The sequence below is a fragment of the Pleurodeles waltl genome, chromosome 12, assembly GCF_031143425.1.
Source record: "Pleurodeles waltl isolate 20211129_DDA chromosome 12, aPleWal1.hap1.20221129, whole genome shotgun sequence".
NCBI classification, from domain to species: Eukaryota; Metazoa; Chordata; class Amphibia; order Caudata; family Salamandridae; genus Pleurodeles; species Pleurodeles waltl.
Window position 1 is genome coordinate 204,157,088 of NC_090451.1, and position 15,787 is coordinate 204,172,874.

The 15,787-nt window shown below is 43.9% G+C and overlaps 1 protein-coding gene across 1 annotated transcript in view; it reads right to left on the reverse strand.

Moving 5' to 3' along the window:
* Positions 1-15,787, reverse strand: part of APRT (adenine phosphoribosyltransferase) — a 55,868-nt gene that overhangs the window by 17,232 nt on the left and 22,849 nt on the right. Inside the window, exons 3-4 of the mRNA XM_069217039.1 lie at positions 15,052-15,155; positions 3,776-3,909 (exon numbers count right to left, since the gene is read on the reverse strand). Coding sequence (XP_069073140.1) covers positions 3,776-3,909; positions 15,052-15,155 — 238 coding nt within the window. The remainder of the gene's footprint in view (positions 1-3,775; positions 3,910-15,051; positions 15,156-15,787) is intronic.

Genomic DNA, 15,787 nt, shown 5'->3' on the forward strand with positions numbered 1-15,787 from the left:
ACCTTTAGACAGTATTTTACACATCATCATGCTCTCTGGTAGTGGGAGAATACAATGCTTACAAAAGTAAACCTAAGATCAACCCCTTCATCAGTGAGGATGCCATGTGAAAAAACTCTCAATCTGCAAACTGACTTAAAATTAAGTAACCTTACCTTTTAGCAGCTTGAACATACTCAAGATCCACATGGTGTGCACAGATTATTTAAAAAAAAAAAAAAAAAATTAAATGGAGTTTCATACCTTATGGGGAGGCAGCGGAGAGCAGTGTCAAATTGATTCTTCAATGTTGCCTGCCCACTGTGGCTACTTGTCTTTCTTGAACATAAAACAGTTAAGACGGGAAAGGAGGACTATTTTAGAGGCTACAGAGAAGATCAGAGTTTCACCTGTAAGAGGGTTACCTCCCTTCTATCTGCATTAAGTGACAAACTTGGAATATCGGTGGAACTGCAGTGAGAAAACAGCAGGTCGAAGCCTTTTCAATCTCAATGCATGAAGGACTAGCTTGCGGAGGGTCAGATACAGGTCCTGCCCTGCTGCTGGGATAGAAAGTTCTTCCGAAGAGGAAGCAGAAGTGTCTGGCAGATGCTCAGGATCAGCAGTTCGAAGTACCAGACCCTCCTGGCCCAGTCTCAGCCAACCAAAATCGGTTGTGCTTGGTGCTGCTGGATTTTCTTATGAACCTGTGCGATCAGCAGAAAAGGGGGAACAGGAGGCTTAAGTCTCAAGGAGGGGGGTGGGGGGGCATCTCTCCCAGAGACACTAAAGAAAAAAACACCACATTGCCAAAAATACAATGAGGAGTATTTGCAAAAGTAACAAACAGGTCTACCCTGAGCTACTTCCAGGTGCAAAACCCACTTGTGATCTGCAACACTGCCAAAAATACAATGACAATAAGTATTTGCAAAAGTAGCAAACAGGTCTACCCTGAGCTACCTTCAGATGCAGAACCCACTTGTGACCTGCAACATTTTGCCTGCCGAGACTGTATGCCTCGATCTGAGGAATCGCTCAAGATGACTAACCTGGGAAATCCAGTGAAGAGTCTTCCATTGCCAGAGCCTCTAAGCAGAGGGTAAGAGACCCTACTCTGCCCTGCCTGTTGGAGGATCACATGGCAGTGGTGTTAGCAGCACCTGGACTGACCTACCCTGGGTGGTGGGCAGAGAGGTCCCGAGAGCCATAACCTGGATTTCTCAGGCTTGTTGCAGGCAGGACACCCTTCAAGACCACAGTGTCCGGAATGGTGCAGTAAAACACAACCCTCTAGTGTTCTGAAGAGATCTGGGTTCATCGATGGAGAACCCCAGAATGCAGAGTAATGACACGGATATCAGTAGGTGGTCTAAAGCAAGGTCCCCGGAACCGGTCTTCAGCAGCTAGTCAGAGAGGTACAATGAAACATGTATTCCCTAGCCTGCAAAGATATGCCACAACCACCAACATGACCTTTGTAAAGACCAGAAGAGCCAACACAAGTATGAAGGGAAATATGGTCATAGAACCCCATTCTTCAAGTGTACCAGAACTCTAGTCCTCTCTCTGCTTCTCATACCAGATCGATCACCCACGTGCTGAGCAATTTTTGATAGAAAAAAAAACACTATTCCCAATTTCAGAGTAAACTGGGGGAATATGCAAGGTGCATCCAGAAATGGTACGGCATAACCATCTTTGGAAACCTGGAGGGCCCATTGTTCAACGTGAAAAAGAGCCACTAATTCCGATGGCTGACCATAGGTCTCAACGTCAGAATGACTGGCAAACTAAAGAGGTTTGGCAATGGTGCCAGCAAATAGGCAGCTTCTGTCACTTTACTGTGAACTACTAAGACTGGCCAAAGTTCTAGAGGGAATAGGGACGGCAGATGTACAATGGTTTAAGTAGGCCCAATTCATTGCATGGCTGCTAGTTTTTGTTTGCAGTATGCACATTAGCTGTGCCATGTAATTTACATACTACAATGGGCAATGGTTTCTAGGTTGATACAAAAAAAAATTAGACCAAGTGTTCAATCAAAGTGGCACCAGACAAAGGAAGAATAAAAGAATTGTAAATAAAGGAAATTTAGGTTGACCACACACTAAAGCCCGTAACTGTTTGCTCTTGAAATGGAAACTGAAACATGTGCCTGCCGCTTAGTACTAGATTAAGAAGGAGGGCTTAATTTATCAAAAACGAGCCAACCAGTTTCCACATTCCTGGAGTTATAGCTTCCTGGTTTTAATGAAAGCTTTCGCTAGGAGGCCTTGCGCGGGAGCGAGTCCCCTGAAGCATCAAGAATGTTTCATTCTGGATCAGTCCCGCTTCTGATTGCATGCAGCCACCAATACCTAACTTTACTTAAGAGAATTGCAGCCCGCTAATCTTCACTATGTCGGTCACCTACTTTTTAACTAAGCACTTAGATGCTATTGCGTAACCGTCAGGTGCATGTGAGAAACTGGATGAGATGCATAGTTTGTCTTCTATCATTGATGTGTAGCAGCCTTACAAGAACTGCAATGTCTGGGCACCTGGAAGAAAAAATAGGACTGATGGCTACAGGCTGCTTAATTTCATGTTATTAGTGATTAACAATAGAACAAAAACATTCTTGGAACACTAAAATGAACATAAATCACTCGGACAGAACGGTGATCTATAACTATGTTCAAGAACTTAAGAAATGCAAAGGCGATAAATAAACACACAGCCTTCAACTAGTCACCCACTATCCCCCATAATCATGTGCACTTGGGTAAGCGAAAAAAAAAAAGTACACAAAATAAAGAGTCTAAATTAGGCACCACCCAAAAAGGGTAACAAAAAAAGTCATGAAAATCACAACTTTCATAACACTGAAGGGTGGTTGGTTTGCAGAATGCAGTAGGATATGAACGAAAAAATGATATGGTACATTAGACACATGGTGCAATATTGGACATTTTAGGACTCCAATATATGTTTTGAGCGGACTAGTGTTAAACGGAGTTTTAGAACTCTGTTTCTGGAAGCTGGCGGTAATCAACTGGAATTAATGCTTTTGTATTTTTATTGCATTTATATTTATTACATTTCTCAAGAGCCTCTACAAGAAATGCTGTACTGCGTAACTGGGAGGACATACGAGTGAGGAATGATGAGGCAGCCTATAGCACAAGACCAAAACAAATACTTTAGGGAAAAAAAAACAGAATTGAACTGAATCCAAGCTTCGGAGCGCACAAAGGAAAAACACCCCTTAAGTCTCTAAGCGAGGAGTACATTTGTTTTCTTCAAACTGCTTAGCTATTAATAAGCTACATGTAACAAGTGACTCATTCGGTCAGTCTTAGTTTTTCGGCTAAACAATATTGCATTTATGTTGCTTTTACCGTTAGATCTACAAGATGCAACTCGTTAAGTGCTGATAGCTAAAAAGTCTGGGCAGGCGAAGGTGTTGCACATGGCAAGGGCTACTCGTCAACTTTGCCCACAGGGTTGATAGTTTAAACTATCTGATCAAGAAAGCATTGATATGGTACAGTACCTGGTGATAAGGTGTGTTTGCACAGTTACAATTAAAATTCAGGTTTCATTTTAGTTACCACACGAACAGGGTGCATGCGAGCGCGCTTTCAGCACTGCTTTTAAGAGTTTCGTACTCTTGAATAACATACACACGGAACTGTATGATGCGTATGTAACTCAGTCGTTTACGTATTAGTTAAAAAACTTGTTAAAGCCCTACGTGGAAAGCAGGAGAAGCTACAAAACTAGAGCTAGATAATGACAATCTAAGACGTACCTTTCCATACTCGAGAGAGTACGACACACTCTCTGTGGGACCTGGCAGCTTACCCTTTTTTCTTATCAAAACAAACCCAATGCCAAGTCTTTGGGCTAGAACTGGGCCGAACAAGAACCCTCTGGAGTCCAGACCTGCAGGAAATGGAAAAGGTGGTTAGCAACTGAGAATCACGTTTCAGAAAATAACTACATTATTTGGAGAAGAACGAAGATCCATCTTATCTCTGCACAGCACTTGTGTTTTCGTTCAAATGTCTTTCGCAGAGAATTGGCACTGTTACAGAACCATGCCATCACTCTTCCAGGGTGAAAGCCCTAAGACAATTTAGTATGCCCGAGCATCTGACCAGTATAAAGATTCTTTTGCCTCCAGAGGCTCGTTTAGTAGGAAATCAACACTCTAGGTCAGTGGTTCCCAACCTGGGGGTCCGCGAAGCCTCGTCAGGGGGTCCGCGGCAGCTTAAAAAATGTAATAATATTAGGTCCCAGCTATCAGTATTGACTCAGTGGCGGTCCCCCGGTTCCAATAATGATTCAGTGGGGGTCCCCGGGCTCCAGTATTGATAAAATGGGGGTCCACCGAAATGAAAAGGTTGGGAACCACTGCTCTAGGTATTGGAAATGGTGAACCCTTCCACCACATAAGGAGAAATGGATAAAATGGGACAGAGTAGACCCCATTGGGGGGAGAGTGTTGAAATGGATGGATGTAATGTACAAATAAAAAGATTTCAGATTATTAATTCCAAATAATTTGTTTGAATTACAATAAATTTGAGAAGTGTTTGAAAATCCTTCAGTTCATACAACTTTTTTTTTTTTTTTTTTTTTTTTTTTTTACTTTAAAGGTTCTTTCTACCTTCTAAGGCAATGGATAATTAGACTAACATTTCATGCTTCAACTGCTTCATTTCTGCCGTTTTACTTTTCTCTGGTTCCTTTATTTATACTTGCCATCCCAGTTTTCCTTAAGCTCTAAGCACACACTTCTTTTCCTTGTACTCCCATGAACGTGCCTACGCCAAAGTTTTTTTTGTTTTTTTTAACCTTTTTTTGGTTTGCTCACTTACCCCTCACCTTCTTCCTCTTGTTTGGATTCTCTGACCACAACTTAAACGGAAAATTCAAACTAACTGTCTCAAATTAAATTTAATGCAAACCAAGTATTTAAAAAAACAAAAACAAATATCACCAAATACCAATTAACAGACTTTACATCTTCGGTGGGCATATCCATCAACTGTCTCTACAGAGGAACAACAATAAAATATATAAAGCATGCAACCCTATAAAACCGTATTTGTGTTATGTTGGTAACAATCAGGGCGTCCATGTACTGTTGGGCCAATGATTAAAAACCAGACTCTGAAATTGGTCTGAGCCCACACAATAGTTCTCTATTAGGCAACTCCCAAATAAAACAACTGACCAGCAGATAATGACTGAATGGGCTTTGTATTATCTCATAATTTCTTTCTAACACCACAGTCCACCCTTCACTGCGCGACTTAGGGAAGAGACGCAGAACAACAGCCTGGTCTAAAATGCCCCCAAAAAGTAGGTAATGTAAAACAGTATTTATTATTGTTTAGACTCAGGTCTATAAAACAATAAACACACATTAGCAGTATAAAGCTCCATACCCCAACCTCGACCAAACCCCCACCCCAAGTCCTATAAACAATCTTTAAAACAACCAACTCATTCCTCCCACGAAATAAAGAATACAGCATAATATCACATATTATCCAGTTTGTCGCCTCCGACACTCCTCCTGCAGAATCTAACATGGAGTTTGGCCAGCATTAATCACTCTTAATCTCGAACAATATTTCTAGCCCAAGCTTGTTTTGCAAGTGACTCATTGTGATGACAAATATTATATATATATTTTTTAAAAGTGGTTTTAAAATCTGACATTGTATTCTATAAAAGTGCAAGCAATCTAATAAAAGGTGAACATTAAAAACTGGATCGTAATCCACAGGTGCAGTTATCGGAGTAGTAAAGTGTATCAAACTCCTCCAGTTTTAGAAATCAGTGATTCAGCGCCACCCAAAATTTTAATAGCAGCATTCACAACTGGGGATTCCGGAATGCAGATACATGGGGATACATCTTTAGGTTATCCCAGGACTCCAATATGTAACTCGATGGAAGCTTCTTTAACCATAATAAAAACCGCTGCCGAGACTCTCTCTTACAGGCCTCTTTCAGATCCCCCTTCGATACGTGGGATGTCTCCATTACTTCAGTTTTTCCAAGCTTCAGTTTTGCCACGATTTTTACAAATCTATTTCTAACTCGGGCAGCCCACTTTAGTTCACTTCTTGATATTTCCATAGCGCAGAGGTTGGACACCTTTTGAATGTCCGAGGACCAAAGTTTATCCCAAAAGCGTATGGTAGCTTTATAGTCTACAACATTCAAACACCTCCAGGATCCCTTCCAGTCATTTCGCTAGGCACATTGTGCTTTTGGATAGCCCTAACCGGTTTCCAGGCATTTACCCTCACACTTCTCCCAGGTTGCCTTGGTGTTCAGGGTCAGAAGTTCAGCCACATGTAAGCATTGTGCTGGCACCATAGTATCATAAGCAGGTACTACAGAAAATACCGGGGACAAGGATGGTCCTCCAAATGTGTTTTTAAATTTTACTAGACCTCCTACAGTGGAGAGTGCACAAGCCTCCACAGTTTCTTTATGCAAGGCCCAATGTAATTTATTATTGAACATCATTCCTAAGTATTTGTAAGTGGTTACCACCTCTTCTGTCTCGTTGCCTATCACTCACTTGTATTTTTTTTTTTTTAAACCAAAATTAATAATTTTTGTTTTCTCCAGAAAAGCCTTTAATTTTTTAGCCACACAATACAAGTTAAACCTTTCCAGCTCAGTCTGGAGGCCCACTTGTGTCAGATCTAAAATGGACAAGGCATCCGCATAGAGGAACGAGGTAGGCCAGCCAGCCATTTTCATAAAAAAAATTATCATCAAGGGCACGGGGCAGATCTGCAAGGTATAGTGAGAACAATATGGGTGCCAGAATACATCCCTGCTTTAGCCCATTACTCAGCAGGATTCTTGTAGAAAGGGTCCCATCTAAATCTAGTTCTTCCTGAGCCCAGGTCTGCTAGTACAATTCCTGGAGGATCACAAGTAAGCTGCTGGGAATAGCCAGATGTTGGAGCTTATCCCACAGAATAGTATGGTCCGCAAGGTGAAAGGCGGAGCTAAAAGCAACAAAAAAGATTCACTTGTTCTCACTGCCTTCTGCCCATGAGCTGACAAACTAGAGCAATGGTCTACTGTAAACTAACCTTGTTTAAAACCTCAATGTTCCATACGGTCGAAGTTACTGGTCTCTATCCAATCTTTCAGGGACTGTAAGATCACCTTGGAATACAATTTAGCTACGACCTTCAAACAAACTTATCAAATGATAGTTACTTGGGTCATCCAAATCCTTTTTTGTGTGAATAGGAGTAATTATTGCACCCTTCCAACTAGGAAGAAAAATACTCATCCTTGTACAAAGACTTCAGAGGATTTAAAAAAAAAAAAAAAAAAAAAAAAACCAAAGCCCACCACTTAGAGTTAGATTTTTGTTTTTAACATTGGCAAGTAAATTACCCAGACCTGTTGCCATAGTTTTAAGGAGAGTATCAGTTTCAATGAGGATACTTCTGGAAAGAGCCTCAATAAATCCTCCCCCAGATTGGGCCACCTTCCTCTCTCAGAAACCTCTCTGGTCATACAGATATCACTTAGGTATGCAACTCGAGCATTTTCCAGCACCACACACCTTTCTAGTTTCTTTGACTAATTGCAACCACGCTGGACTAACTTCCAAACCTTATGAATATCTTTAGCCAGGAGGGTTTGGATCATCAAGTCCCAATTTGCCTGGTTGTAATCATGTTTCTTTCTTCTCATCAATGATGCATATTCTTTTTTAGGGAATTGAACCTTTCTTTTTTCCTAGAACCCTCCAGGAGACTCATCAATGGTCTAGCTTTTCTCCGACATTTCCCTAAACCTAAGCATTCTTTATCAAACAGGGCTGGGTGTCCAACATGGGCTCTCTTTTAATACCTCAAGATTACATTGCCTGACTATTGGGGTCAAACATTTGACTCCCTCTACGATAGTTTCAAAATACCAATCCAACACATTAATACCCAGCTCCCCTCAAAGCCCAGGTTCTTTAATCTCCTCAAATAGTCTCAGAATAGCAATCTAACAAAATGAATGCCCAGCTACCACCCCCAAACCAAAGCCCAAAATATTTAATTTCCTGAAATTAACCAATATATCTGCCATCAATCCTGATACTACCGCCCCATCTCTCTCCTCCCTTTCCCCGCCAAGGTCGCAGAGAAACTAGTCAACACCCGCCTATCCCACTTCCTTGAGGAAAACAACACACTCAACCCCTCTCAATCCGGGTTCCGTAAGAACCACAGCACAGAAACCGCCCTCATCACATGTACCGATGACATCAGAACCAGAGTCGACAAGGTGAGACAGTCGCAATCATCCTCCTAGACCTCTCCGATGCCTTTGATACTGTCTGCCACCACACACTCGGCACACGCCTCCACAACACAGGAATTCGACACAAAGCCCTAGACTGGCTCACCACATTCCTCACCGATAGAACCCAAAAAGTCTGCCTTCCACTCCACTGCTACCAAAATCATCTGCGGAGTCCCAAGGGTCCTCCCTCAGCCCCACTCTCTTCAACATTTACATGACCCCTCTCGCCAACATCCTCCGACCGCACGGCATCACCATCCTCTCCTACGCAGACGACACCCAACTCATTATCTCCCTCACCCGCAACCCCACCAAAACCAACCTCCACGTGGCACTCCTCGACACAACCTGGATGACAACAAATCACCTCGAGCTCAACTCCAACAAAACAGAAATCATCATCTTTGGCCCCAACAAAACCATATGGGACGACTCCAGGTGGTCCACCACCCTAGGCCCCGCACCCACCCCCGCAAACCACGCACACAACCTCAGCATCATCCTAGACACCTCCCTCTCCATGACCCAACAAATCAACGCAGTCACCTCCTCCTGTTTCCACACACTCCGCACGCTGAAAAAAAAACTTCAAATGGATTCCCACAGAGACCACGAAGACTGTCACCCACGCACTCATCAGCAGCAGGCTAGACTACGGTAACCCCCTCTACGCTGGCACCACACTCAAACTCAAATGCAAACTCCAGAGAATCCAGAACACAGCTGCACGCCTCATCCTGAACCTCCCCAGCCACGAACATCACACCAAACCTCAAATCCCTTCACTGGCTCCCCATAGACAAGAGGATCACCTTCAAGATCCTCATCCACGGACAAAAATCCCTCCACAACACCAGCCTACCTCAACGAAAGAGTAAACTTCCACACGCCACCTCTGATCCGCAGACCTCGCACTAGCCACAATTCCCCGCATCCAACGCACCACCACCGGAGGCAGGTCCTTCTCCTACCTCACCCCCAAGACCTGTAACTTCCTCCCCACCAACCTTCGCAAAACCCCAAACCTCCAGTTTTTCAGAAAAAACCTCAAGACATGGCTATTCGAACAGTGAACCCTCCTCCCCTCCCTAACCCCCACCCCCGCCCAACCCAAAAGACAGTCAAATCTTGTCTGGATGATATTTGCCCCTTTGGTTTCGACTAAATGTATCAATGTCAACAGTCCTCCTTTTAGATGCCCTGACCCTGCTTTCGTTGACTGCTTTACAAACTGCCTTAATCCACTTAAATGTCAGCTCTCCCGCCACCCAGATGTCCAGATAACATGTAATCATATTCTCCTCCCAGACTTTTGTACAATGTGTTGTACTAAATAAATGTTCCAAATCATGAACGTTCCTGTGAGAAAACATCCAGGATGGCCATCAACCTAGTCCACCTGCTTCCTTCCCCTCCAGGAGGAGACGCTCTCCAGATCGACTCTGAGACGCACAAATCTACCGAAGAGCAGGATAGAGTCCACCACTCTATCTCTTAAGTAGGCTGGTACTGTTACCTACTGCCATGCTTATAGCCCACTAAACGAGGAGGGGCGAGAAGCCTTCTGCTCATTTTACCGAATGTACTTGTTGCAAATTAAGGCCAGCACGGTTTGCTAATAATGGCATCCTAGGCTGGAAGGTCAAAACCTCTCCATCTGGCATCATTGGCTTCTGCTACTAAATAAACAAATACTGGAGAGGTAAAGCTAACTTTCGTAATTTCCCTTCCCATTGAGAAATCCCTAAAAGCCACTTAATCTATCCCTCTAGACAAGACCTCTTCAAGTGGCTTATACAAAGCAAACACTTTTAATAAATTAGACCTGTTCCAGAGGCTTCCTTTTATATGCTTTCTTTCCCTTGCGCATGACATCCATATACACGTTTTGCTCTAGGGGCCCTATAAGAGGATTGTATCAGTACCTGGTATGAAACACAATCAGCTTGACTATCTGTCGTAATATCAAGAGGACTCATGTGCTTTGAGCGCTCTACCCTGCCCAAAGAATGGTTTCAACAGGTCCCACCGACTTAACTTCCCACTACCCTTGCTGATACATTTTCAACTACAGTTATTGCCCATACACTTGGGGCACAACCTCATTGGGTCAGGAGCCTTACCTATCAGCACCTTATTCCCTTCCCTAGAACCCTTCCCCCTCTTCTTCAACATCTTTCTTTCTTGTCCACTAATTTTGGGGATTTATCCAACACCTTTGCAGAACACAAATTCCTGCCCTCCTGCAAAATTCTCAAACTTATACACATGACTTCCCTTCCAACAGCAAAGCTGGCAGTTCTCGAACGATCCATGATACTATCTTTTCATCAGCGTTGGTCTTTTTGAGACATACAGAGAAGGGATTCTCCCCCCACCGACGCCACCTCACCAGGTGTAGGAATTGGAGAAAGCACTGGTCTAATGAGGGAAGGATATAAAAGTTAATTGATTTTTAGCTTGCAAAGGATCTCCTTATAGATGGAGGCTTCTGCTCTTAGAGTCTCAGTAGTAGAGAGGGATAAGTCCAATAAACCTTGCATGGTCTTTTGCATTAATAACAGCACATCCAGTATCGGAGAGGGGTTAGACAGTGAACTATCAATAGTCATCAACGGTAGGTCTGCTTTAGTGCTGTTGGAGTCCGGATTGGACCAACAAGCAGCCTTGGTTGCAGTAATGGATCCAGTACCTCAGGTACAGGTATAGTGGTCAGCGTCACAGTCTTCTCCTGGCTCGCTTATCCCTCGGAGGGCCCGATGACCAATGGGGCAGAGTGCCAAACTTTACAAGCAGAGTCTGCAGATGCAGGGAAGCAGCTCCTCTGCTACGGTGGACATTCTTCCGGTAATTGGTGAAGCACTGGCAGTTTCTTGGAGTCTCCACAGTGCCAGGAAGAGTCTGTCTCTCTACGAGAGTCCGTGCAGCAGGCAGGCTTGGCGCCAAGTCAGTCGTGCTTCTTGGTTCATCAGTCTTCTTTGTCCACTCCTTCATTTGTGTCCGACGAAATCTGAAGTCCTATTAGGGAGTCCCCGAAATACTTAATTTAGGGGTGATAAGGGGAGTGAGAGATAGTAGCCAAAGGGCTACTTATCCATGGGATCACTACACCCCCTAGATGACAACTTCCTTTGGGGGGTGGGCATCACCCTGTCCCAGAATTTGTAATTCCACCACACACAAGGTGGTAGAATTCCTAATTTTGCGTTCACTTCAGGCTGGTCACCCTAGAGGTGTGCCCAGTCTGCAAGGGCAACTTGCCTCCTGCATAGCTAATTTTCTCGATTGTCCAGGTGCCAAATGTGCCCTCGCCAAAGGGGTTGTGAAGTGGAGTCGGCATCTCCTCGACTCTGAGGAAAGCCAGATCTACATACCAAAGGCAGTGGGCTCTTCGAAGCCCCATGCCCTGGAATGCAGATTTGTAGGTTATCCTGTTGGGAAGGGTGTGCAACACCCTGCCAGAGCAGCCTTCATTCCTGATCACCCAACAGCAAAGGAACTCACCATTGAGGATCAGAAATATGTCTGTTGGTGGCAGACTGGTGGAAACCAGTCAGTCAACACACCAGCAGTTGGTAGGTTTTTCAGGGGGCACCTCTAAGGTACCCTCTGGGTGCATGTATTAATAAATACATCACTGGAATCAGTGAGGATTTATTAATGCGAGATGTTTGATACCAAACATCCCTAGTTCCAGTGAAGCTATGTGGCTGGGGAGCTCGTATTGACCAGTGTCCAGCACATGCCCTTAGAATGGCTTCCCTGATCACTTACTATGTCTACCAATCGACAAAGACATAGCAGGGGCATATCTGCCAATGCAGATCTATCCTCACCTGTAATGTAATGCACCCTGCCTTAGGTCTGTAAGGCCTGCTGTAAGGGTGACTTACAAATATTACAGGCTGTGTTAGGGGACATGGCACACAAGTGTTTGTTATGTCATGTTTTCATTTTTTGGAACACCTTGTCACGCAGCCTGCACCGGCAGTCTGTTGAGTTTGGTGCTGGGTCCCTAAAAGTGGCACCAGCTATGCTGCAGCTCTTAGGAGAACCTCTCTAGTACCAATGTCCTAGGTACCAGAGGTACCGCATACTAGGGACTCAGAGGTGCTAAAGGCCTGGTCATTTGGGGATCAAGTGACCAGTTGTCTTGTTTTTGGGGAAGGAACACCGGCACTGGTGACCTCGTTAGCAGGAACCCAGTGCACTTTAGTCAAAGTTGCATAAAATACCATGCAAAAAGTGGGAAGATTACTGCAACCAAAACCGATCTTCCTACAACCCTTGCCTGATCAATCATGGAAGCAGTAATTTCTTAGACATACTGACTTCTGGCATCTCTGTACTCCTCCCACTCCCTCCGTTCCCCACCCATAACGCACGGCCCCTCCTCAAAGTCCACAAAGCTTAGTTCGGAGGGACAGAACAAGCAAAGAGGAGAAGATAGCCAGGGAGGATTTTTTCAATATCCTTGACCATATCAAAGGCTTCTATTTCCTGGGAATCCAAGGACTCCAGATAATCTAATAATGGGGGAGGCACAGGACCGATAATTCCTGAGGAACAATATTCTTAAATGTTTCCACATAACCATCCTTGATTGGGACAACAAAGGTCTCTGCTGAAGACTGCATGTTGCTGTTTCCTTGGGATCGATCTGTTTAAAGTTGACTTACGTGCTCCCCTTCCATAGGTGGAGTCCTCTCAGTCCATAAGAGTCCCTTGTAGCTGTTGCAAGTCCCATCAAGTCCCACGCTTCTTTTGTGTTCTTAGCTGAAGACTGGAGCTTTGCATCTCTTTTCTTTTGAGGAGGCATCCTAACACAAACCCAGTGGATGTCTGGGGGGGACCTTATTAATTTGTTGCTATAAGATCTGGACTAAGATAAAAACAAAATGAGCTTATCAGGCCGCACAAAGCCACAAGTCCACTCCACTCCACTTACCTTGTCTGAACGATGATGAAGTTCTGAGAAACCTGAGACAACAGTTTAACTGCACTGGCTAAATACACACAAGCGCTGCCTAGAAGCCAAAATAGTCACAGGTGCTTCTCCCGCAAACAGATGCGCAGCTGCTCCTGGTAATGGGTTTACAAAGCGCAACTCATCATCGAGAGTCACGACTCTGACTCTCCACAACAACGGTGGCGTAACCACAGATCATGCTTCCCGGTCAGTGTAGCCCTACAATGTTTTACTCTGTGGCGTCCATCCTCTCCAAGCCGCTCAGGCTCAACCACAGTTCAGTGAGCCAGCGGTGCAAAGCAGACAAAACAGGAGCAGGCGGGCACGTGTATGCACTCTGAGCACATCACACGTCAGCGTCAGGAGGAAGTCAATGCCCAAAAGTCTTATATCAGCGCGCACACCAACACAAAGCCCTTCCATATAACCACCATGGGCTCCACCACCTTCCTTTTAAGCAGCTTTGTTCCCCGGTAACTGCTGTTGTGCAATTTCCATTCAGTTGACAGTGGAAAGGATTAATTAATGTGTAGTAAAGGAAAGACCCTATCACTTCATGCTACTTTTCAATGGTAGTCGTTTAATCAAGAGTTCTCTGAAACAACTATTCATATTTCACTTTTATTCAAAACTGGACTCTGGCAACAGCTGTATACCTTTCAATGAAGGAGAGCAGCATCAACTATAGGTTTGAACTTCATACTAATGAAGCTTGTTAATCTTTAAGGTGTGGGTCCCACACTTCTTAGAACTTGAATAAAAGCTGTGGCACAAAATGAATTCTTGGAGGCATACATACTTTTGAAGAACCCAAGGAAGTACTGTAAAGTGAAATGCCTACATCAATCACAGATTAAATTCTCACATTTGGCTCATGCATGGTTTGAGCATATCCCCGGTTAATAGCTTGAGCAGAAATCATAAAAATGCTGCCTGCACTTTGAAAAGACTGTGTAGTCCTTAACCTCAGAGGGATTTATATAGCACTTTTCCTAGCCTGAAAGAGGCATGGAACACTTTCTTGATGGTAAAGTAAGTTACTGCCCAGTTTGTCCGGAATGGTAGGTAAAGCTTTTGTTTTCTAATGTGCTGTAAACTGGTAGTATTTAGGTGTCTTGCACAGTGTTTTAAGGTGTTCTCAAATAATGCTGCAGCAATCCAATAGCCAAGATTGACCATGGAATGAAGGCGAAACGTGGGAGAGTCGCATTAGCATATAATTCAGACTTATTTCATCAGTGAGAAAAGCTATCCCTTTGTTTATCTTACCCTCGTCTAAAGGAATGATCAATGAGAGTAGGAAACTCAAGTCTTCAAAGTATTAATCAAGGAGTGGTGATGAGAAGCCTAATGATAGTAACCAGATTCCATCCAAGGTTGGAAAGTATTAGTGACTAACTCAGGAGTGGGCAAAATACTGCAAGAGAGTATGAAGAGGATAGTTTTCGGAGAGTAGGAGCTGGGAAGACCTGACAATGCTGCCCTCACATTAGTTTAATACCATTAGCCATGGTTTCAAAAATACATCAAAGCCTGGTCGCCCGAACCGCGTAACTTGTCCCACTATGCTAGTTTCCTTCCATGTGAAAACATGGGAGCCATTCTGTGCCCTACTTGAGTTACTCAAGACTGTGCAATGGTTCTATCTGTATAAATAGCAAGAAGGAAGACGTTTTCTCATCAATCCAGGTCTTCCATACTCTGTATGGACCACAAAGACTTCACAGGAATGCCTTGTTTATACAGTAAGACCCCTGATATCTCACCTGCAATCACATCAACCCGTGGGAAACATTTCCTCACATGTGCCTCCATCAGATCCATTGCAGTACAGAAGGCAGATGGGTCTTTCAGCAAGGGAGTGATGTCTCTGGAAACAAACAGATACATTTTGCAATGAGAAAACAGTAAGCAGCAACTGGAACTTCCTAACAACTAATCGCTTTAGAGCATGGGCGTGTCAAGCCTTTCCTACAAGGTGCATTAAGGTGTCATAATGGGTCTGCAGAGTTTGGTATTTTATTTGCAGTCTTCTTTTCAACTTCCCTTGGGGAACTCAAAGGCAAAAAAATGAATTTCCTTCTTTACAGGTGAACAACATTTCAAAGCTGGTATTGCAATGTCTCGCTTTCGTGCTCAACGGTGAGGGTATCAAAGTTTCAAGATGTTCAGGCCGTAAGCAGGTGTGGTTGCAGGGAGGGCCATCAGAATAGGTGGTGGCAGAAAAGCAGGGGAGGTGCAGAAATAGAGAAAGGGAGAAAACAGAATTTCCTGTTTGAAATGAAATGTTTGACATCAGCCATGGAATGGAATGATACATTGGGTAATACAATAAAAACATGGTGAGACCCAAATGCTCTTTGGGTAGGACAAACACTATATAGAGGAAATCCCTTGAATCAAGTCTTGGGAGTGAGTCAGAAATGAAACCCAACCTATTTCTGCTCGTCACCAAGGATGACATATCAAGTTTTTTCAACGTTATTCTGCAAAAGATACCTC